General features: G+C 38.2%; 1 protein-coding gene across 4 annotated transcripts in view; it reads left to right on the top strand.

Moving 5' to 3' along the window:
• The window catches only part of CDKAL1 (CDK5 regulatory subunit associated protein 1 like 1), a 643,254-nt gene that overhangs the window by 165,215 nt on the left and 453,587 nt on the right, over nt 1-24,452 (top strand). For all 4 annotated transcript variants that reach the window (XM_070405653.1, XM_070405651.1, XM_070405652.1 and 1 more), the window contains one exon: nt 7,438-7,534. In XM_070405653.1, the coding sequence (XP_070261754.1) occupies nt 7,438-7,534 (97 nt within the window). The remainder of the gene's footprint in view (nt 1-7,437; nt 7,535-24,452) is intronic.

Raw genomic sequence — 24,452 nt, 5'->3', positions numbered from 1 at the left:
ACAGTACTCCAGCTCAAATTTTATTCAGGATAGAGCCCAAGTATGCATTTTCCTTCAGAATGTTTTTCTCTTTAATTCATTTTTTAGTTCAAAACCGAACAGTAAATTTTCCTCATTTGTTCCTCAAATCATAACATAGATTCATGTTGTAATTTAATTTTAGTGTTTCTTGGTGCATGTGATAATTAGAGTAAAGTATAATGAGATGTGCAAATTGGATGGTGAATTGCATAAATGTAACAGCTGATCAGGTTGTCTCTTCTTAATGTCACTTTATTAAGGTCTGATATACTGATATACTCTTGAATCCCCTCCCCCCCCTTCATTTCTTTTTCCTTCCACTCTTTGTTCTTTGCTCTGTTGAGGTTATTATCTCCTAACGTAGAGTGTCAGGATAGTGATCTTAGGGGAGGTGAACTAATTACAGATTTTTGCTTTATATTTTATAGGGATATTCTTTATAATAGTGATGTATATCTCATAACTTTAGGTTAATTTTTATGTTAATCCTTTTAAGGAAGGGGTGTTTTACTTTAACAAGAAGGAAATGATTGATTCAAATGCTCTGTGCTGTGCGAGTCTTCAATGCAGTTTTAAATGTAGTGAGTTATCAAATGTACAGGGTCTGCTTTTCACTAATTTTTACTCATCTTACTTTGCCTTGGATCTGGAAGTGACATAAAAATACCAGTGAACCTTATACTTCATGATATAAGGGAGAGGAAAAAAACAACCTCTTAGGTTCAACAATTGGGGCCTGGGAATCAAACTGATAAAACATGGATGATAGGAAAACAGAAAAAACAACACACAGATTGAAGTAAGCATGGGAGTTCACAAAGAAATGTGACTCCAGTAGGCAATTAGAATTTGGAAATCATACACCATTTTAATAAAGGGGATAAAGAGTAGAGAAGACTTTAGACTAGTGGTTCTCAACCTTCTGGCCCTTTAAATACAGTTCCTCATGTTGTGACCCAACCATAAAATTATTTTCGTTGCTACTTCATAACTGTAATGTTGCTACTGTTATGAATCATAATATAAATATCTGATATGCAGGATGGTCTTAGGCGACCTCTGTGAAAGGGTTGTTTGACTGCCAAAGGGGTCGCGACCCACAGGTTGAGAACCGCTGCTTTAGACAAAGGAAAGTTTGGGATTCTTGGGCAGGGGTGAGTTATGGGAAGGTGATTAGGACGTACATGGTAAATAAGGGTTGTGTAGTAGGGTTTGCTACACAGGTCAGAGTTGTCTCTGGAGTAGTTGTCTTTCTGGTACTGGAGAGAGAGGTAACTTTCCAAATGGAAATTTGTGTCCTGCTTTTAGCTAGATGGCAGAGGGGAGAGAGCTTTTTCCCCCTGAGTTGAGTCTGCTGTTTCTAAAATGCTTTCAGCTCAAAATAATCTTTATGGCAAAGTGGTGTATTTTAGGGTGTCATATTCTGGTGCCTTTCAGTGAGAACAGAAGATTCTACTAATCATTCATTAGAGTCTGTAGTGGTTTCCTCCCTATTCGAACTCAGAGCACTTATTTTCTTTTGCAGTATTTTATTTAAAAACATTAATATTAAGGTATGCTTTATAATGTATACAATATATGAGTATGAGTTACATATAATTGTATATGTTTTTGTATTTGGGTACATTACCCTCTTTTTTTTACTGGTGGGTGACTTGATAAAGAGTTTGGTATCCACTAGTCTGTAAAATTACTTTTACTTATTAAGGAACTAACCATTTACTTACAGTGTATATTTATGCTTCTCTTCAAATTGCATATTTATTTTCTTAGCTTTTTCAGCTTCATGTGTATTCCTTGAAACACAAAGTCCTCTTTATATTTGATAGGCCTCTAAGTATATATTGTACACATAATAGGCACAGAATATTTTGTAAATAAATTTGTGAAGTTGGTGATTGTCATCATTTATTCCAGAAATTTTTATAGATTTATTGCATAACAGTTAGAAATGGTGGCAGTAGATTGAGTTAAAATGTTAAATAACATATTGAGAATAGCTGACACAAAAGAAAGAGAAGAATCAAAATTCTCTGCACTTGGTTCCCTTTAAAGCCATGAGGCTAGTTAGGCCTACCTGGTGCTTTTTGCTGTTCCTTACTTTCTAACGAGCATGCAGGCAGCAGTCCCCCATTTTGAGATTTCTGTAGGAGGTACTGCCATACCTCCTGTCTTTGGTCTCACCCCTTTCCGTCATCACTTATATTCCCTGTAGCTTCTTTTAAAAACTTTTTTATACTTCTCATTGAAATTCCCTTTCCAAAGTGAACCAACTTTCCTTAAATCCTTAACCTCTTCACGGAAGTCTACACCCTTGTCGTTTATACCACAATGAAACTGGGAGAAAAAGGTCTGTATGTCCTATTCTCAGTTGTTGTTTTTTCTTCTTAAAGTCACAGAATCCTTTCTTCAAACAAAACCATTCATAGACTCTTGGTCCATAAAGCAGATGAAAGCACAGGGACAGGATGCAATAGGGGAGCGGAGCAGGATAATGATGACTATTCTGGTCTCCCTTGCTCATCCTCCCCTGTGACCCTGATCTGGTTCCTTAGGCACCGCTTCTGGCATCAGGGTTACACAGCCCTGCTATCAGAGAAAGCCATCTCTCCTTCATAATCTGGTACCCTTGGGTCTCTTTATAGTAGTGCATGCTGGTTCTCCCACAGGGCTGTTCTCAGCATCCTTTATTACCTCCAGATCTCTATTCTTCCCCTTTATGTAAAAACCTTGGTTCTAAGGCCCATATCTTTCATTTCTCACTGGACTGTGAACTCCTTGAGATCAGTGACTCTTTATTGTGTGTGTGTATGTGTGTGTGTGTGTGTGTGTGTGTCTGACATGTGGTGAGTGAATGAATGACAATGAAAAAACAAAATGCTGAATTATTGACTTTCTAATAGACAGTGATTTTTATAGGTGTAGCCAAGAACTTGTATTGGCAGTAAGCACAATAATGGAAACCTATTGAACCTTGGAATCAAATGGGAATTTCTTAAGTGGTTCTTATCTGTACTTTGGACTCCTCTTTTCTAGGTGCAATGATGACTACATTCTTTCTCCTCATGGGACATAAAATGTGCAATATGTTTTAGTTTTGTTGGTTAAAAGAATATTCAGTCTTGTGAGTCTGAGATTATATTGTGCTCTAGTGCTTTGGATTTGAATGTCCCTAGACATCCCCAGTTACACATCTGAATATATCTGCTTGGATTATTTTTTCAGATTAATAAATCCCATCAAGCCTTAGAGTGACTTTATTTTCAATGTTTGGCAGCTGCCTGCCTAAGTCATTAGCCCTGACAGTAGTCGTAGCAGGACAGAGTTGTGTTGCCACGACAAGCTATGTCCTCCTTGGCTGGTTGCTCCAGAGTTTAGGAAGGGCATCATAGTTTTTGAAGTATATCACCGCCCCAGATCCTTAGTTGTTTTCTCTTGCATTATTTGCAAAGTTGTTTTTATGCATTTCACATGGCTACATGCCTACACACAAATAAACACTATAAATAGGTATCCTCTCACTTGAATATTTGAATGTAAACAGTAATCACATGCAGAGTAGTTAATATTCTGCTTGCTTTGTATGGCAGCAGACTGATTTGACCCTTTGTGGTGGTGTTGTGAGGAAGTTTTTATTAATATACATTTAGAAATTAAAAAGCAGATATATATTTTAAAACACCTTCATGAATGCAAATTTTGGTTGAAGACACATAATAATATTTTATGTAAATTAAATATCAATTTGCAGGAAAGAAATAAAGAATAAGAGAAATGAACACAGAGAAGCAACATTTTCTCCCTCCCTGCTACATGCATAGTGTAGAGCACTAGGTTTTTCTATATATATGTACGAATTTCTTCTTTTTCTAGTAGATTATTATTTTGTTCACAAGACATAGGAAAACAAGACTATCAAATATTAAATTTTGTTTCTACTTTGAAGACCTTTAATATATTATAATATTTATAAATGTCTATGCTGTTTTAATCAAGAAATGTTTGTTCCAGTGTTTATTACACAATCAAACTCATTTGATATATGTTCTGAAATATAATAAAAATGTAATACTCAAGGGCCCAGTAGATACTGGGGACTCATCCTAGCTCCAGCACTAATTCCACAAAGTGTGGAACTTTGGGTCTTGATCATTGCATCTTTTCGCATCTTAATTTCTCATTTGTTAAATAAGGAATGATACTGTCATCTTTATGTGTTTTCTATGATACTGTGAATTTTAAGATTCTGTACAAATTATTATTTGCATTTGGTGCTTGGCAGAAAAAAGGGGGAGATTTCTTTATGTTTTCTATGTTGCTCAAGTTAATGCTCTAGACAAGACTATGTCTTTTAATTTAGAAATATGTTTCAAGAAAATATTCATGATTATTTTGAATTAACTTTACATTCAATTTTCATTTTAATTAGCATGTCAAGGCTATCTAAAATGAAGACAAGGAAATTCATACTATTTAAAAATTTCTCAAGATATTATTTTTATCAACATTCATATTTTGAAAGATAAAGCTTTTATAAATATGCCTGTGCTGGATACATTTCTAAAGATTTTTTTTTAGGCTTTTATGAACAGAACTCACTAAGCAAAAAGAATAGGATATAAGAAAGGAATGTTTAGAGCAAAAATACTCTGAGAAATAGCCTTAAAGCTTTTGCTATTTTATTGGGTCACGTAAAGTGTGGCATTAAGATTTTGTAACTAGGGTGTGAATTTTGGCTTAGTCTGGTCTACTTTCTCATTTTAAAGCCAAATTTAGTAAAAGCATGAATAATATTTTAAATAAATTTCTTAGTCAAGCATCTCTGTTTTGAACTTTTCCTCTTTATTTCTGCTGTTCTGCATACCTCCTTAAAATCGTCCTTGGACTGTTTTATGCCTGGTCTGATGTTTATACTGTCACCAGAACATTTTCCTAGGGTGTTATATATTGGCTATACTGTTTTCATATGTGGTACATACCTAACTACATAATGGTTACCTTGACAAAGTGCCATATAAATGCTAACCATGATTATTGTTGGTACCATATTATTGTTGGTGGTGATGTTACCTCTTTTTTGTCTTCCACACCAATATTTTTATCTTATAGAAATGCTTCCACCTCTCTAAACAACCTTAAAGCTCGGTACTCAAATGGATTCCGACATTGGAATCTAAAATCTACCCCAAGTTTCACTCCCAGCCAGGTGACTTGCATTTCCAGAGACTTGATAGGCATTAGTGGATCCTCAGATTTAGTGTGTCCCATGTGAGTTTCTTACCTTCTATTCCAATTCTCATCCAGCTTCTCCTGACAGCCAATGGCTGCATTTTTATTTCTTAGGCTAGGCTTCAGCAAACTCTGGCTTTTGGGCCAAATGTGACCTTCTGCTTGTTTTTGAAATGAAGTTTTATTGGAACACAGACATACCCATTTATTTAAGTATTGTGTATGGCTGCTTTTGCTCTAATGGGGCAGAATTGAGTTGCAATAGAGACTTATGACCAGCAAAGCCTAAAAAGTATTTACTCTCTGCCTTTTATAGAAAACTAGTGCCCTGGTGCACAGATTCGTGCACATTGAAAGGAAATTAATTAGAAGGTGGCTGGCAGGGTGGGACTGGGTGAGACGGGCCGGACATGCCCTGGAGCCAACCTCGCGCCGTCCCTCCTTGGTGTCTGCCGAGTGAGTGGGGGTCCCTCCAGCAGGTGGGGTCCCTTGGCCTGGCCTGTGGGGATGGGTCGAAACTGGCTCTCTGATATCCCCCAAGGGGTCCTGGATTGCGAGAGGGAGGTTCTTAGGTGATGCCCTCCAGAATCAGGCTCCCTCCTCTCTGGTTCTGAGGTGCATCACCTGAGAATCGCTCTGCCAAGTCACTGCAGCTTGGCAGCTCCTGCTTGAGAGTCTGCCCCCTGGTGGTCAGACGCTCATATTGCGCATCATAGCTACCGGTTGGATGGTTGCTTAGCCTTTTGTATATATAGATGTTTGCTAACTCCTACCTTAAACTCAAAACCTTATCCTTTGATTCTTTCTTGGGGTTTCGCAAGTAAATTTTAGCAAAAGAACTAATCTCCTTTTCTTTAATCATCTCCTCCTCCCTCTCTCTCCCCTCCCTCATTGCCCCCCCTACCTCTTCCTCTCCCCGTCTTCCTCTCTCTCTTTCTTCTCTCTCTCTCTCTCTCTCTCTCTCTCTCTCTCTCTCTCTCTCTCCTATTCCACATGCATTCAGGTCTTCACATCCCTTTGCCAAGGGTATTCAATTAATTTCCCCACCTCCTTAAGAGATTTCTCCATTGTCCACTAAATTAAATACTACCCATTCTCTTTCTTAAGGCTCCTTCTGCAATATACATCCCATTAGTCTCCCTTATACAGAAATTCTTTCTATAATGAGATATTTTCTCCTTTCTTTCTTCCTCCTTGTCTTTGTCCATGATATAACAACTCGCGAAGTTTTCTCTGCCTCCATTCCCACCCCCCCCAACTTCTGTTTCCCCTTAAACTTCACCCAGTTGTTTTGAGAAGCTTTTTTGCTGTCTTTTTCGAGGTGCACATTCTTTTCTCTCCATGATATGTTGTGTGTACATCTTTTGTCACTAAGGGCATTTTATTTGATGCTGTGTTGCTTATGTCCTTTTATAACTCATCTATTATAAACTATAGGCTTGTTGAATACAAGGCACATGTTCCTTTTTACTCTATTTCCTTAAATACCTCATGTCTTAGATGTACATAATAATTAAGTAACTTATTCACTTTATAGGAAGCAGGCTTTTTATTTGCATTTAATTATTGGTGACCTCACAGGCTTTCTTGGATGTTTGGCAATGATCTTCCATGTTACAGCTGCAGTTCTTGTGGAAACCAGATGTTACTCCTTTTACAGATTGTTAAAGTAAATGGAAAGATTTTTTTGTTTGATAAGGTATTTCACATTTATTACAAGAAAACTATTTGTGTGCAATGATGTGCTTGGTACTGATAAAAAGGTAAAACCAGGTGGTTGAAGGAGGCAATTATTTTCTTGGATATATGTTAAGCAATCTACAAAAGTCAGATCTTTTTGATTTTGTTAACAAGTTTTTTCAGGATTCCAAGTGGAAAAATTGTACCGAAGTACTCTAAGTTATTGAAATGAAACACTTATAGGTGCTGTTAAAATAATATTTTATGTTCTGCCTATTCATTTATTCATTTAATCGTTCTCTGAATACTTCCTATACTATCTCTTCTATGGTATGATAGACACATACAGAAGTCTTACTATGTTTTTTTTTAAACAGTTGTAAGAAAATCCAGTTTCATGCTAGACTGGCTTGTTATTATTTAGTGAATCCCATATGCATTACCATCAGTTTGCACAGATATACCTATCAGAAAAGGAGTTCACACTGTCTTCTCTTCAATCTTTAGAAGAGCTCAAGAGGAGAACAAGAAGATAGTGCTGGCTGGATGTGTTCCTCAAGCCCAGCCGCGCCAGGACTACCTGCAAGGACTGAGTGTCATAGGGGTAAGCTTATACCTGATGGGGAAAAAGGAAAGTCTTATGTTGTTAAAACATGAAATAACTCCATATTCCATTTTCTGTTTCTACTTTACTTACATGCTGTGTTATAGTTATGAGTGTCCTCTATATACTTTCCCGATTGCGTGAAATTTTGTCATATCTGTGTAACTTTTTCATTGTAGCACCAAAAACATGTTCTAGATTATCTCATGAAACAAAAACAAAAACACACATACACACACATACAACTAACAAAATAAATAAGTCATAGCATGGAATTTAAGTCCCTTAATAATAACCTGGTCTTTGCATGCCTGTTCGATATTGCCATCCTATCTAATAATAGACAAACATGGTAATTAACCGTACCTCCGACACACTTCCCATTGGCTAATCAGGGCGATATGCAAATTAACTGCCAACCAAGATGGCGGCCGGCAGCCAGGCAGCTGAAGTGAACAGGAGGCTTGCTTGCTCCAGTGATAGAGGAAGCCAAGGTTCCCCGCCTGCCGCTGCTGGCCTCTGAGCTGCACTCTAAGAAACAATGTTGCAATTATAGAAGCTAAACAAACCCCAGAAACCTGCTTTCAGCCAGCCGGGCCTCAGAGCTAGAGCTGCAACAGTGTTTCAATTATAGAAGCCAAACCCAGATACCTGCTTTCAGCAGCCGAGGTCTCAGAGCTGGAGCCAAGCCTCAGACCTAAAGCCGGCTCTCAGTTCCAGTGACAGCCATAGAAGGTAAATAAATCCCAGAATAAAAAAAAAAGAAAAAAAGGAGAGGTTGGGAGCTTCAGTCACCCGCCAGCCTGAAAATGGCCCTCAGCCCCTCACCCAGACTGGCCAGGCACCCCAGTGGGGACTCCTACCCTGAAGGGGGTATGACCAGCTGCAAACAGCCATCATCCCCTCATCCAGGCTGGCCAGGCACCCAAGTGGGACCCCCACCCTGATCCGGGACACCCTTTAGGGCAAACCAGCTGGCCCAAACCCGTGCACCAGGCATCTATCCTATATAGTAAAAGGGTAATATGCAAACTGACCCTAACAGCAGAAGGACTGGGAATGACTGGTCACTATGACACACACTGACCACCAGGGGGCAGACGCTCAATGCAGGAGCTGCCCTCTGGTGGTCAGGGCGCTCTCACATGGGGAGCTCTGCTCAGCCACAAGCCAGGCTGATGGCTGCCAGTACAGTGGTGGTGGTGGGAGCCTCTCCTGCCTCCTCAGCAGCGCTAAGGATGTCCGACTGCAGTTAGGGCCTGCTCCCCGCTGGCAAGTGGACATCCCCCGAGGGCTTCTGGGCTGCCAGAGGGATGTCTGATTGCCATCTTAGGCCCAATCCCCCCAGGGAGCGGGCCTAAGCCAGCGGGTGGTCATCCCCTGAGGGGTCCCAGACTGCGAGAAGGCACAGGCCTGGCTGAGGGGGACCCCCCCGGACCCCCCCCCCCCCTCGCCGAGTGCACAAATTTTTGTGCACTGGGCCTCTAGTATCATTATAATTTTCTAACCCCACTAAACTACTTGTCATCTCCCAGTATATCTGGGTACACCTACATGCCTTTTTTGGAATGCCCCACTTCCCTACAGTCACCCTCTGGAAGTCTTGGCTTCAACATTACCATTCTGTCAAGCCTTTGCTGACAATTCTGTGCAGTCCTCGATTAGCCTGTGTTGGGGCTCCCTTTGCTTACTGTGCAGTTACTTGCCATTTGCTCTCTCAGCCTTTTGCAGAGTTGTGATTTTGGGGTTAACGTACATGATTTTTTGATTAAAGCATACCTCTCTGTTTAAATTATTAGCTTCATGATGACAGCTGTTCAATTTTTGTTTTAAAACCATCACGTGTTTCTTCAGCTTTCCCATGATGCCTGACATGCAGTGGGCCCTCTGTAAACGTTGGGTGACTGACCGACTGAATGAAGGAATCTTCCCTTGTACCTGTGTTGTTGGCATACTTTTCCCGCTGTCCGGCAGTCAGTTTGGGAAACCAGAAGATTGCTACCTACTATCTCTTATTCTTGTGGCTATTGTCATTCACAGGATGCCCATTCAGTCACTATTTGTTGATCATGTGGTGGTGGTTCATCTTCCCATCATTCAGTGTGCTCATCAATGATCTTTTACAGTCTTTAGGTTTCAAAAAACATAAAAATATTGTATGTTTGTAGAAAAAATTTATATGAATAATTGTCACCTGGATTGAGATTTATTGTTTTTTTCCTGATTTGATGTACCAATGACAGGTTCTTATACCATATTCTTAGTGTAATAAACTTGTTTTCTGCTGTGAGGTCCTTGCCCCACTAGCAGATTTAATAATCTTTGAGCAAACATTCTCATGTTAAACAAACAGAACCTGAATGTTTGGGAACTTAGTTTGTTTTCATCATTTTTCTGTTTACATTTTGATTTCTCTTGGTTTAAGGATTGAAATGAATATGGACTCCGGAGTTATCTTTTCATGTCAGTCTAACTTTCTTCGTAAACATAATCCTGCTGTGTTAGGGAAATAGGAAACTAGTTAGAATTTTGTTTTAGAGATGGAATGTGGTAAAAGCTTGGGATTCATCTTAGATTTCATCTCAAGGAATTAAGTTACCAGAATAGTAGAATTTCTTTCGTATGGCAAAAGCCTCTTCTCTATGTACATATGGTAACGTTTTCCTGAACTCCATTGTGTGCAGTAAAGAGCTTAGTGTCTGTTAAGAGGCAGGGGAGATTCTCAAGATATTGCTGTTAATGTGGAAGACGATTTTCAGGGATAATGTAAACCCATGGCTGTAACAGCTAAACTTTGTTTTTCTATTTAATCTAGCACCCTCTTTGTTCTGTCACCTGGTCTTATTGCATTACCTTTAAACTTCTTTAGATTTATTTTATTTGGCTCCTTTATAATTGGAAAAATAACTTAAGAACACATGTTTTAAAAAGTGAATAGAAAGAAAATCCATAACTCCATCACCCTAACACAATAATTATAACCTTGCTTATCCTCTTCAGACTTCTAATATTTGCATATTTTAGTTAATTATAATCTCCAAACTATTTTGCTTATTTTCCGCAAGCTTTTATTCCAGGAGGTTTTTAAACTATTTTAAATTCTTCATTACTATTCTATTGAAGGATATATCATAATATACTTAATTATTCTTAATTTTTGGATATCAGTATTTTCTGGTTTTTAGGAAATATACATCACACATTAATACTCACAAAGGGGTTTTTATTTTAGATTAAAATCAGTGTATTGTGAAAAGTCTCCAAAAGCTGAATCACACTATCAATAGAAATGGTTCACAGTTTAATTTTATTTTTAGTATTTATTATTTAACTATAAGATTATTCTTTGTCAACATCATTTTATAGAGCATATAATAGTGATATGACACATCTATCATAACTGACTCTATATAAAAATTATGTCCACAGAACCAAAAATTTCAGGGGATAAAATCTGGAATAGGAAACCAAAATAATCTAAAATTGGTATTTATAGAGACTGTTTCTGAATAGAATGTTAGAATTGTTATAAAATCAGAAACCTTCTGAAATAAAATGAGCTACATTGAAATAAAAAAAATGAGTTATATTGGTTTATACAAAGGAAAAACAATTCTGAAGTGTGAAAAAATATGAAGATGTTTAAATTCAGTGATTTCGGAAACTATTTCTTGGAGAGTGTTTGGAATTGTATTGCACATTTGATTTACAGACTGGATGAAAACTGTTATTCACAGAATTTCCCTCACAGAATTTCTCTGATAGAGAGTGTTAATAGAGGAGGAAGGAAGAACAGCTGTAACTGCGTTCTGTGCTTTCCCCTCCTGCTGGGATTTGTCTCTGTCACCCCACAATTCAGGGAGGATGTGTCAGTTCTGCTGACCAAGTGATTGAAATAAAAAGCTGCCTTTAGGTGGGCATCAGTGAGTGAGCAAGCTACTTATTGCACACCTGCGTTAAAAAGACATACTATCCCATGTTTGCAAATGCTCATAGCATTTGAGAAGAGATTTGATAAGTAAGAAAGACACCATTGTAACATGTTAATTTCCATCAATATCAACCTTTAGAAATGGGGCATTTAATTTGTTTTCATAATCAGAGATAGCAATGTGGTGAGGGCACATAATAATTGGTGATTTGACCCCTGGGTCTTTTTCATTATCTGTCTTGTTGCCTCCTGAAACTATCTAGTTGTGATTAATATTATTTGTGTGGTGGTGCCCGGAAAGGAAATGGAAGTAAAACCTGTCAACTTCTAGGCCCAGACCTGGCTTTGGTGGCAGTAACCTAGAGCACAGAGCTGTCTAATTTTTTTTTCACATTGGGAGAGGAAAAAGAAAAGAGAAAAACTGAAGCAGTTTTCCTAGAATGATTAAATGAATTTTTTATTTTTCTGTCTAAAATGTATGTATTTGTAGGTAACCAGTCAAGATCTTTTAAATTTTTTCACTATTGGAACATTTTACCTTACAGTGAAAAATTTTATTTCCCTTTTGTCAGATAGTTATGGTTAGCTATCCACCTTGGAATGAGTTTTCATGCAGTGTCATCTTTTTCTTATTATTTTCTACTAGGGACCCAGTGCATGAATTCGTGCACCTTAAAAGGAACTGTGGGCCATGAGGCTGCAGTGGGCACAGGGGCGGGTCTTGGCCCATCCTCTGTGCCCCTGCCTGGTCCCTCCTGCCATGGCCCCTGGTCCTCTGTCTGCTGGCAGCCCCGCTCCCGCTGCCGCTGCTCCCACACGCTGACTGCCAGCCCTGCTCGCACCCGCTGATAGTGCAGAACGATTGGGGCCGAAGCCAGTAGCGGGTGTGAGCAGGGCCAGCACTGTCAGTGTGTGCGAGCCATGGCTGCTGTCCAGATCGCCCCTCAGGAGCAGGGGGAGATGGAGAAGCCCTGAGCGGAGATTGGGAATGGCGCTGGGTGCCAGTAGCGGGTGCGAGCAGGGCCGGTGCCAGCAACAGGTGCGAGGGTCAGGCGGGACTGTGGCACGCAGGAGCAAAGCATTTTCAGTAACCACCAGAGGCTCGTCCTGGTGACAGTGACCAGTGCCCCGCCTCTGTCTGATGCCCCTACTCACCTGCTCCACCATCCCGCCGCAGCCGACGCCCGCAATTTTCTGCACTCTGCTGGCTGCTGCTGATGCCCACCATGTTCCGCACGGGCCCCTTAGTGGTCAGTGCACATCCTAGCGGTTTGTTTGGTTGTTCCACTGTTTGGTCTGTTTGCCTATTAGGGTTTTTATATATATAAAGATTATGTTTAAATTGGCTACTGGTGTCTAACTAGGTAGTAATGTCATGATCTTGTGACTGTACCTATTGAATATTCCTCTCTTTCTCTTCAGCTCATTTGTTGGCAGGAAAGTTTCTTTTAAAACAACCAGAAAGCAATTGTTCTCTGATAAAGTCTGGTAGAAAAAAAATAGTAGATTTCAGGACTCAGAAAGTTTGGCTTCAGATCCTAGGGCTGCTGCATCTTCTTATTTCCATTCAGAAGTATGTACTGAGTGCTTACTATGGTCAAGGTACCTTTCCGGCGGTAGGAGTGCAGCAGTCGGTAAAATCAGAGATCCCTGTCTTCAGAGAGCTCACATTCCAGTTTTGGGAGAGACATGTGGTTTGAGCCTAGATTATTCCCAGCCTCCTGGAGAATGTGGTGGGATGGGTCCTAGACCTCAGGGAGGTTGATTAGTTGGGAGACTCTCAGTAAGGCTCTGATGGAAATACAGTTTGTGTTCATTGGTTAGGAGTTGTGTTCAGGGCATATGGGTGAAATAGTATTTATTCTCTTGAGTTTTTCTTAAGCTATTTCTCAATTATTACAGTAGCCTGTATTAATAGGCATGACATTTATTAGGAAGGTGGGGTTTTTACTATTACAGGAAAGCATGTTTACAGAACCTGTACATTTTGTATAAATTTCTCTGTGCTAATAAGCAAGGACTGCATTTGAACTTGATCTTGGTATTGATTCATTAGGCTTATCTTTGTAGTAATTGTATAATTTCTCTAGAAATCCTAAATAAATTGCAAATTAATGCACATGCTGTAATATTCTAAAACATGCAGTTCACAGCAGAATATACGATGTTGAAAATTTGTAACTGTCAAAACTTCCTGATGTGCCATCTGTGAGCCCTGCAAGCAGGTGCATTTTCTTTGGAGAGCTGAAGAAAAATGTGGCTTAACGCAGGTGTCCGTTTATCTCAGGGCCTCTAATTTGGTTGATTTGCAGTGGTTTAAGCATCTTTTCAGGAATGCTGCTCTGATACTGAAAAATCAAGCAGCATGATGACCATTTCAAATGTAAACACTTTATTTTGAAATTTTATGTATAATTATAAGTATAATTAAAGCAGCATTTGAAAGAGGCTATATTTGAGGAATTTTCTGTTATATACCATATTGTAAAAGTGAAACAGTGTCACAATAATAGTGGCATTGATATCGAGTGCGAAGCTTGAGAAACAGGGCCGTTCCTGTCTTTCACGACTTCATGTCTCCTAATATTTCTTCTTTTGATATTGTGTTTGTTTTTAACTTGTTATAAAAAATGCAATATCATAACAGAATGACATATACATTTAAAAGCCCATTCATGTTTATACCTTTCTAGATCTGTTATCTTTTTAAAGGCCTCTTCTAATGCATCTACCTATATGTGTACACATTTTTCACCTATTGAATTATAAAAAGAGTAGTTAAGTTGAATTCAGGAGCTAGATTACATAGGTTCATATCCCTGCCGCACCACTTACTAGCTGTTTATCCTTGTATAAGTTACTTATCCTCTCTGTGCCTTAGTTTCCTCATTTGTAGAATGGAGATAATAATAGAACCTGAATTTTGTAAGGATTAAATGAGGTAATATCTGTAATGTGGTTAGCATGCATAGTTAAGTGGTTCAGTATTAGCTTTTTAAAAAACATTGATTCATGTACAAGTAGAATTGAGCATGGGGATGAAGCTATGTGGAATCCACTATGTGCCTAGAATGAAACTATTTTCTAGAGAAATAGAGCTGAATAAAACATATCTGAGTGGTGGTTTGATGAATGGAGAAAGGGCTTTTGAGCAGCAATATCAGCATGTCTAAGGAAAAGCTTGGGTGTTTAGGAATGCCTGGAAGAGAGAAGGAGTGTAACTTGGAGGCAGTAGTTGTAAGAGGCCTAGTTTGGAGTTGTGCAGGTGAGTGATAGAGTAGTGCAAGGTGAAGAGGTGGAGTTTACATTCAGTGTAATGCTTAACTCAGACTCAACAGGAGAGGGTGAAGGACTGGATGGGGTTAGAAATGGTGTAATCTAGCAGTTATTTCTGTATGCCATTTATTAACTGTTAATTATTTTCTTATAAGTCATTGATAGTAATCTATTTTCTTATTTTAAGTCAGATTTATTGAGCTATGATTAGCATACAGTGAATTTGCCTGCAATGAATTTTAACAAATGCATACTGTTGTGTAAGTACCACCCAAATTAAGACCTAGAACATTTCCCTTGTCCTGGAAAGTTCCATTGTGTCTTTTGTACTCAGTCCCATCCCCCGACCAAACGCACATACCCACAGTCCTCAGCAGTGACTGTTCTGATTTCTGTCCCTGTAGTTTTGCCTCTTTCAGAATGTCATATAAATGGAATCGTATATTACCTGTTTCTTGCTTTTTTTTCACTTAGCATAGTGCAGTCAGTATTCATCCATGTTGTTGTAATTGTTAATCACCACTTTTTTTTGCCGAGAATTATTTCACTGTGTGATGAACCACAGTTTGTTCATCTGTTCACCAGTTGGTGGAAATTTGTGTTGTTTCTGGGTTTTGGCTATTAAAAATAAAGCTCCTATAAACATTCATAGATAGGTCTTTGTGTGGGTATGTTTGCATTACCTTGGGTAAATCCTAGGAGTGGCATTGTATGGTCACATAGTAAGCATCTGCTCAACCTTTTTTTGTTTGTTTGTTTTGTTAAGCCTCACCCGAGGATATTTTTTTCCATTGAATTTTATAGAGAGTGGAAGGGAAGGGTAGAAAAGAGAGAAGCATTCGTGTGAGAGAGACACATCAATTGGTTGCCTCCTGCACGCACCCCTACTGGGGCCAGGGATCAAGCCTGCAACCGAGGTTTGTGCCCTTGACGGAATTGAACCCGAGACCTTTCAGTCCAGGGCTGACGCTCTAACCACTGAGAAAAACCAGCTAGGGACATCTGCTTAACCTTTTAAGGAACTGCTGAAGTATTTCCACCAGCAATTCCACTTTCTTCACATTCTCACCAAAATTTGGTATTGCCAGTTTTTCAATGTTAGCAATTGTACTGAGTATGTAGTGGTCTGAATTTGCTTTTCTCTGTTGACTAGTGCTGTTGAGCATATTTTGTGTGATTATCTGCCATCCATGTCTTTGGTAAAGTGTTCAAGTCTTTTACTACTCCTGCCCCCCCCCCCCCCCCCCCCCACACACACACACCCTCTATTTTGGAACTTGAGTTAGGAAACTTTCTTAGGTAGGACACACACACAGATATGAAACTATTTCTTAGGACATGAAATAAAAGAAATTAATAAATTGGACTTCATCAAAATGACATACTTTTGCCTCTCAGAAGATGCTATTAAGAAAAACAAAAGACAAGCCATGGACTGAGAGAAAATATTTGCAAAACACAGAGCTCCTAAAAGGGTTTGTATACAGAATATATAAGGGACTCCTACAACTCAACAGTAGAAAAATCAGTCTTTTTCAACTTGAAGAAAGATTTGTCTGTCTTTTTATCAACGTTTTTCATTGTCTTTCAAATTTTTGGTATAGTAGAAAGCCTGAATATTTTGTTGGGGCATAAGTGGGTAATTTTTTTTTGTGGTTTCAAAACTTAAAAGTTATATTCCCAGGATCTAGGAGCGGTCTGATAAAGTATCCTATTCCTCTAAATCTGTTTTTAAAAACTGTTTTTTAAAGAATAGAAATGATTTATTCAACTCTTCAATCTACTTGCAGTTTACTATGAAGGACACTTACAGGCTCTATAAACCCAGAGATTTTTTTTGCTGTTATTTTACATTTTTACATTACTTTCCATACTCAGTACAGTGTCTGACTCAATAATTGTTGAGTAAATGTTTGTTAAATATAATGTATGCATACATTATACTTAATTTTTCCATATTGTTCCTAGGTATTCCAGCAGCATTTGTTTTTAAATTTTTCCTTTCCCTCTTTTATGATGCTAACTACCATGAGTTTGTTTGTTAATTGGTATATTATTTTTGTAAGCCCCATAACAAATTACCATAGGCACAGTTGTTTAGAACAACACATATTTTGGAGATCACAAGTTGGACATGGGTTTTACTGGACTAAAGTCAAGACAGTGATGCATTCTTTCCTGGATGCTCTAGGGGAGAGTCCTTGTTCTTCCCTTTTCCAGCTTTTAGAGGCCACTCACATTCTTTGACTTGTGGCCTCCTCCCAACCTAAGGGAACAATGCCATCCCTCAGCCTTTAAGGACTCCTGGGAATAGATGTGGCCCATTGGATAATCTAGGCTGATCTCATCGTCTCCAGGTTCTTAGTTACACCTGAAAAATCCATTTGCCATGTCAGGTAACATATTCACTATTTCTGAGGTTAGGATGTCTGAACATTATTCTGCCTGCTACATATAGCGTGCTTATTAGTTGACTAGAGGCCCGGTGCATGAAATTCGTGCACTGGTGGTGGTGGTGGTGGGGGGGTCCCTCTGCCTGGCCTGTGCCCTCTCGCAGTCCAGGAGCCCTTGGAGGATGTCCGAGGCTCCCACCACTGCCGCTGCACTTGCTAGCCGTGAGCCCAACTTCTGGCTGAACTGTGCTCCTCCTGTGGGAATGCACTGACCACCAGGGGCAGCTCCTGCATTGAGTGTCTGCCCCCTGGTGGTCAGTGCGCATCATAGAGACTGGTGTTCTGCTGTTTGGTCGATTTGCATATTAGCCTTTATTATATAGGATGTTTTATATCTCTCATGTATATTTCTGTTTTAGTTCTAATATTACTGTTTTTAACTTTAGTATCACTTCAAAAATAACTTTTTACTTTATAACATGCTCTATTATGTAATATGATAATATTCTGATGTTCCAAATATTGTTTCTCTATATAATTGAGTTTAGCATGTTGAATTTTCTTATAAATGTTTAAATATTTTTTTCGCACTATAGAAAGTTTTATAAGTATTTTAATTGGATTTATGAGAAAGAAATTTCTGGTACTGATACTCATTTTGCTGGCATCATCTAGCCTGGCCTCATCTTTCAATTAGTAATTTTTATCTCTTACTAAGTGTTAGTCACTCACTGGTACCATTCAGATAGAAAATATGCTTTTAGCCATGTGTGGAATGTACTGTCATGTAATTTTTGATGAAAGGGCTGTTTCTACTATTGGGGAAGAATTTTTCTCAGAGAAGAGATGAAAGAAGATGAAAGGAGATGAGAAAGTTATGTTCAAAGAGTTAAACCCCATGTAGCATAGTATCAAGTGCTCTTTTGTTTAGCTCATTAGCAAATTGTTCACAGACTTGTGAATTCAGGAAATCTTTTCATCTAGTAGAGTTAAAGATATTGTTAGTTTGGTGACTGCTATGGATTTCCCCAAATTGAAGAGATGTGGAAATTGAGCTCTCTTCCAATACTAGTAAATATCATTTTTAGAGGTAAGGATTTTTCTTAACAGCTTGGAGAAAAGTTTTTGGAGAGAAATTTTTAGAGAGAAAAATATTTTTATGGAGATGCCAGTACTGAACTTTAACCTGTTAGATGCTGATTATTGGATCAATCTTTCATTATTGTAAAAGTGAAAAATTTGAAAAACACATGATAGAAAAGGCTCTTTATGTGTATTGTTCTTATAGAAAAATAAACTTTTTTGTTAAAGGTTAGTAGTTTTAAAGTTTTGATCTGATACTTCCTAATTTGAATGATGTCAGGTTGCCCTAAGTTATTTATATACAATCAAAATTAAGAGAGCTAATGAGAAAGTTCCTTTGCATCTAGGTTTATGTGTATATTTAATGTAGATATACTCTTACTTGTGGAAGGATTTGAGATGTCTTGGGATACAATCAAGGGATAGTAAAACCCCAACCCGATTCAGGTAAGTATAAAAAGACTCACATCAGGGAACAGAGAAATGTGGATAAAGAGTAGTCTCTGCACATTTTCCATAGGATTAGCCACAGCAATGCTGTTAAGATTGTTCTTTAACCCTCTGGTGACTTCCTTTTGTTAGTAGAATAAAATCTAAAATGCATAGCATGAACTACAAGGTCTCATATACAGGGGGTGGGCAAAAGTAGGTCTGCAGTTGTTCATATGAAAAACAATATAATACAAGAATCAATTATACAAGAATAAAGTCTGTGTTTTACATACAACTAAAACCTACTTTTGCCCACCCCTGATATCTTCCCTTAATTGTTTGACTCCATCTCCTTACATTCTGCACCTCACTTCCCATCATTTCTCTTTTATGTGTTCTTCCCCCTGGAGGTACATGTTGATGCTTCTGTCTTAGGGTCCCGGTCCCAGGATTAATGCTACCTACTCCGAGGTTTACCTGGACCACTATTGCAAAATTGCTCTCTCCACCTCCTGCCACTCCCAGACTTTTTTTTTTCCTTTTTTAAAATTTATTTTTTTTCTTCATAGCCTCTGTCATGATAGGATATGAACATTTTCAGTTATTTACATGTTTGTCTCCATGATTAAAATATAAGTTCTTTGAAGCATGGATGTGGTATTTTTCATCATTCTATCCCCAATTCCTAGAACAGTTGGTGGTTAATAGATATTTGTCAAGGGAATGCATGCATGCCAGTAGTGATGTGTCGGGGAGAGTTTGGGGGAATAGTTGTTGCCTGGGTCTCTTGAAAGTCCAGGTTCACTGGCTAGCATTCCGTGCTTGTTTAGTAATGGCCTTCATGTATATAGGAAAAGGGAGATTCATGAAATGTGTCACGTATGTGCCATTCCTGGATGAGATCTACTAGGCAAGAATTGTGTTGGATATTCCTGCACTTCAGTTCCCTAAGCCTCAGGAGTATGGTAATGGTTAGCCTAGGAATGTTCTGAGGGTTAATGAGAAAGTGCATGTGTTGTGTTATCACAGAGCCTAGGACATAGTAATTGCTTAAGAAATGTTAGCTATCACTGTGTTATTACCAGTCATCAACTTATCTAGCTACTGGTTGTTCAGACAAAAAGATACTTCAATTATACTAGTATACTAAGAACCTCTGCAGAATAGTATCAGTTTGCTTCCTGACTGACCTTTTTTTTAGCCAACATGGCAAAATTGTTCTTAGGATATGTATTACTTCCTAGGGCTGCCATAACAAATTACCACAAACTGGGGGTCAATTTAGCCATACTCCAGAGCTCCACTTTCCAGTGTGGTTGTCAGCCACACATGACTATTTAAATTAATTAAAGTTAAAATTTAGTGCCTTAGTCACAGTAGCCACATTTCAAATACCCAGTCAGTGTGGCTACCATGTTGGACAACACACAGCATATAATCATTTCCATCACCGTAGAAAATTCTTTTTGATAGCACTGCTCTAAACAATAGGGAATTTCTGAATAGCACCTTTATTTGCTTTAGATGACTTTCTATAGGTTTGTTTCTTCAATATATGTTTAGTTATAAATGTGGAATGGTTCATAATAGCTGAATAAAATATTTTTATGGATTTCTTTTAAAAGTTCTACAGCAGAATGACTCATTAATATTATTCATGAATTGTTTATTCACCAACTCCTTTTTTCATTGTGGAGAACATATGGAGTCAGTAATAGAACATACTGTGTGTCTTTTTTTTCTGTATATTTATAACTAAGTGCCTGGAGGACACAAGATACTGTTTTATTTATTTTATTTGAATTATATGCCAGAGACTAAGCTCTTGTGCATTGAGGACTACAATTTATAGTATTAATTAAGAACAGCTTTTCTTTTATTCCCAGAAAGTATTCAATGTATTCTTCTTTACTATATGTGAATCTGGAGTTTATTCTTTCTCTCATGATTGTTTTATCTTCTCTACTTGTCTCTTATCCCATGCTTTTTATTTTGGTTCCTAACTTCTCCCTTTTCCATTTAACTCCCACTCTTCTCTGTCTTTTCTGTCTCCCCTTCTTTTTTTCCTCCCTATCATCCATTCCTCCAATTTCATCCTTACAAAAATGGAAATAACACAATATTTTCAGAGAATGCTTGTTTGTAATCAAATACTTTAAAATATTTTGCTTCAAATTTGGTAGACCCTTATTTTTAAAGTTTTAGAGCAGCAGTTCTCAATCTGTGGGTCGCGACCCCTTTGGGGGTCGAACGACTCTTTCACAGGGGTCGCCTAAGACCATTGGAAAACACATATATAATTACTTATTGTTTTTGTGATTAATCACTATGCTTTAATTATGTTCAATTTGTAACAATGAAAATACATCCTGCATATCAGATATTTACATTACGATTCATCACAGTAGCAAAATTACAGTTATGAAGTAGCAACGAAAATAATTTTATGGTAGGGGCTCACCACGACATGAGGAACTATATTAAAGGGTCGTGGCATTAGGAAGGTTGAGAACCACTGTTTTAGAGTTTCCTCATATCACCCAGTGATTAAATAATCATGTGTGGCCAGTATTTATTTTTCTGCCACAAAGGCAAATGTAATCAATTACTTTTACTGGTATAAATCAGAGGTTATATTTTGAGCTGTATACATTCATGCAAATTCTATGAGACCATCCGAGTGAAAGACAATCTCTGTTAGACATGCACATGTATTTCACTTAAAAACTTTTTTTATTTTGACGTAATTTTATATTCACAGAAAAGCTGCAAAAATAATTACCATATACTACTCATTATTCAGATTCCCCAAATGTTAATTTTAACAAATTTGGTAATTCTCTTTTTATATATACACATTTTTCTGATTCTTTTTCTTTTGTATCCTCACCTGAGAAGTACATGCTTAGAGAAAAGGAGGGAGGGACTATATTCATATCTTGCAGTTGTCCCAATAATATCCTTAATAGGAAAAGAATCCAGATCCAAAGCTGCATTCAGCTGTCAGGTCTCTTTAGACTTCTTTGATTTGGAACATTTCCTTAGTTTTCCATTGAGTTTCATGACCTTTACATTACAACATTAGACTACCCTCAACACTTTTTTGGTAAATAACAGCTTTTTGGCTTTTTGGTAATATAATTCACACACCATACAATTTTACCATTTAAAATGCTTAATTCAGTGTTTGTTAGTACAGTCACAGTCACCACCATCAATTCTAGAATATATTCCATCACTCCAAAGGAAACTCTGTACTCCTTAGCAGTTTCTCCCATTTCTTTCACCACCTATCCATAGGCAATTACTAATCTTTGTTTCTGAAGATTTTTCTATTCTGGCCATTTCATATACATAGAATAACTTAATATTTGACTTTTTTAGTCTGGCTTCTTTTATTTACCATAATATTTTAGCATATATTAATACTTCTTTCTCTTTTATGGTTTAATGATATTTCATTGTATTTATATACCACTTGTATCTGTCAGTTGATGGGACTTTTGGTTGTTGCTGTTAGGAATAATACTGCTATGAACATTTGTCTACAAGTTTTTGTGTGGAAATATGTTTTCATTTCTCTTGGATGTGTATCTAGGATTGGAATTACTGGATCATATGATAACTTTACGTTTAACCATTTGAGGATCTGCTGATACTGTTATGAATCGTAATGTAAATATCTGATATGCAGGGATGGTCTTAGCGACCCCTGTGAAAAGGTCGTTCGACCGCCAAAGGGGTCGTGACCCATAGGTTGAGAACCGCTGCACTAAGGCAAAGGAATATTTTAAAGAGATTTGCCATTGCATTTTTAGTAAAGTTTTTTTTTTAAAGGTTATTTTTTGGGTCTCAGTTGAGGTCATTGCAGCATTATTGTATAGGGAAAATTAGAAATAACATAAAGGCCCATTAATGCAATGAGATTAATGTTTGTTATGGTATATCTATACAGGAGACTCTGGGAGCTAGTAAAATGAATGAAGTAGGCCTATATACTGATGATGTATAGAAAACAAATCAAGGACAGGTCTACTTTATATGTCATATATCTATGTCTCATAACTAAAAAAAAAGAAGAAAAAACTATAGAATACTAGAGGCCTGGATCACGAAATTCATGCACTCAGGGGGAGCGGGATGTGGGGTCCCTAAACCTGGCCTGCACCCTATTGCAGTCCGGGAGAACTCGGGGAATGTCCGTCAGTTGGACATCCTTAGGGCTACCATGGAGGTGGGAGAGGCTCCCACCACCGCTGCTGCGCTCACCAGCCATGAACTGTGGCTTCTGGCTGAGCTGCGCTCCCCCTGTGGGAGCGCACTGACCACCAGGGGGCAGCTCCTGTGTTGAGCATCCACCCCTTGGTGGTCAGTGTGCGTCATAGCGAACGGTCGGACACTTAGCATATTAGGCTTTTATTATATAGGATAATTATACTAGAGGCCCGATGCATGAAATTCTTGCAAGAGTAGGCCTTCCTGCTGAAACTGGTTTGGCTCAGTGGATAGAGCGTCGGCCTGTGGACTGAAAGGTCCCAGGTTCGATTCCGGTCAAGGGCATGTGCCTGGGTTGCAGGCACATCCCCAGTAGGAGATGTGCAGGAGGCAGCTGATCAATGTTTCTCTCTCATTGATGTTTCTAACTCTCTATCTCTCTCCCTTCCTCTCTGTAAAAAATCAATAAAAATATATTTAAAAAAGAAAAAAAAGAGTAGGCCTTCCTTACCCTGGCTGCCGGCACTGTCTTTCCTCCAGCACCCAGGACCCAGGCTTCCGTCTGGCCACCAGCAGGCACCTGGTACCCAGGCTTCCCTTGCAGCTACGGCTTCGTCCGGAAGGTGTCCAGAAGGACATCCGGTCTAATTAGCATATTATGCTTTTATTATTATAGATTAGACCCCTTTATGCATGGTTTTGCTTTCTGCAGTTTCAGTTACCTATGGTTAAACACTGAACATTAAATAGAAATTTCCAGAAATAAGCAACTCTTAAGTTGTAAATTGTGTGGTTCTTGAATAAATCTCATGCCATCCTGCGCTGTTCTACTCTGTGCCCTCCTGGGATGTGAATCATCCCTTTGTCCCTAGTATTCATGCTGTATATGCCACCCACCCTCTAGCCACTTATTATTGGTTATTGTTGTTAATCTCTTACTGTCTCTAATTTATAATTTAAACGTTATTATAGGTATATGTGTATAGGAGAAGACAATATATATGGAATTTGTTACTATCTTTGATTTCAGGTACCCATTGGGGGTGGTCTTGGAACATATATCTCATGGATAAAGGGGGCTACTGTATAAAGGGTGAGGCAGATGTAAGACAAATCAAGGACAGGTCTATTCATATGGAAAGTAATATAATAATTAATAAATAATAATACAATAATTAACTCTTATCTGCCCTGTATATAAATGTTTAGCATTTGGAAATGTCTTGGTATCTACTCATCAGATAATTATGAGTGATTCATCTGAGGAGTGGAAATGGAGCATGGAGGATGTTATAGGTTACTTTATTTCTGCTTTATATTTCTGTTTTGTTTGAATTTATTCAGTGAACAAATTTCTTTTGCAATAAAACAATTAACTGGATATCACTTATGATCTAAGTTAACTTTCTCTATTCCTTTAGCTTCTTGGACTACAATCTTTGCTTTTTCCATTTTCTGTCTAAACTCCAGCCACTCTAACTCAGTTTCCCTAGTGGGCCTCTTCTAATCTAATCCTGCTTATCCTCAAGAAGCATTCCTGGGTCACTCAATCAGATTTTATTACCTTTCCTCTGTGATCTCCTGATGC

The sequence above is a fragment of the Myotis yumanensis genome, unplaced genomic scaffold (assembly GCF_028538775.1).
Source record: "Myotis yumanensis isolate MYYU_CA2020_CCGP unplaced genomic scaffold, mMyoYum1.0.hap1 SCAF_2, whole genome shotgun sequence".
Taxonomy (NCBI): domain Eukaryota; kingdom Metazoa; phylum Chordata; class Mammalia; order Chiroptera; family Vespertilionidae; genus Myotis; species Myotis yumanensis.
The sequence above is the reverse complement of the archived record's forward strand: the minus strand, read 5'-3'. Positions and strand labels throughout refer to the sequence as shown.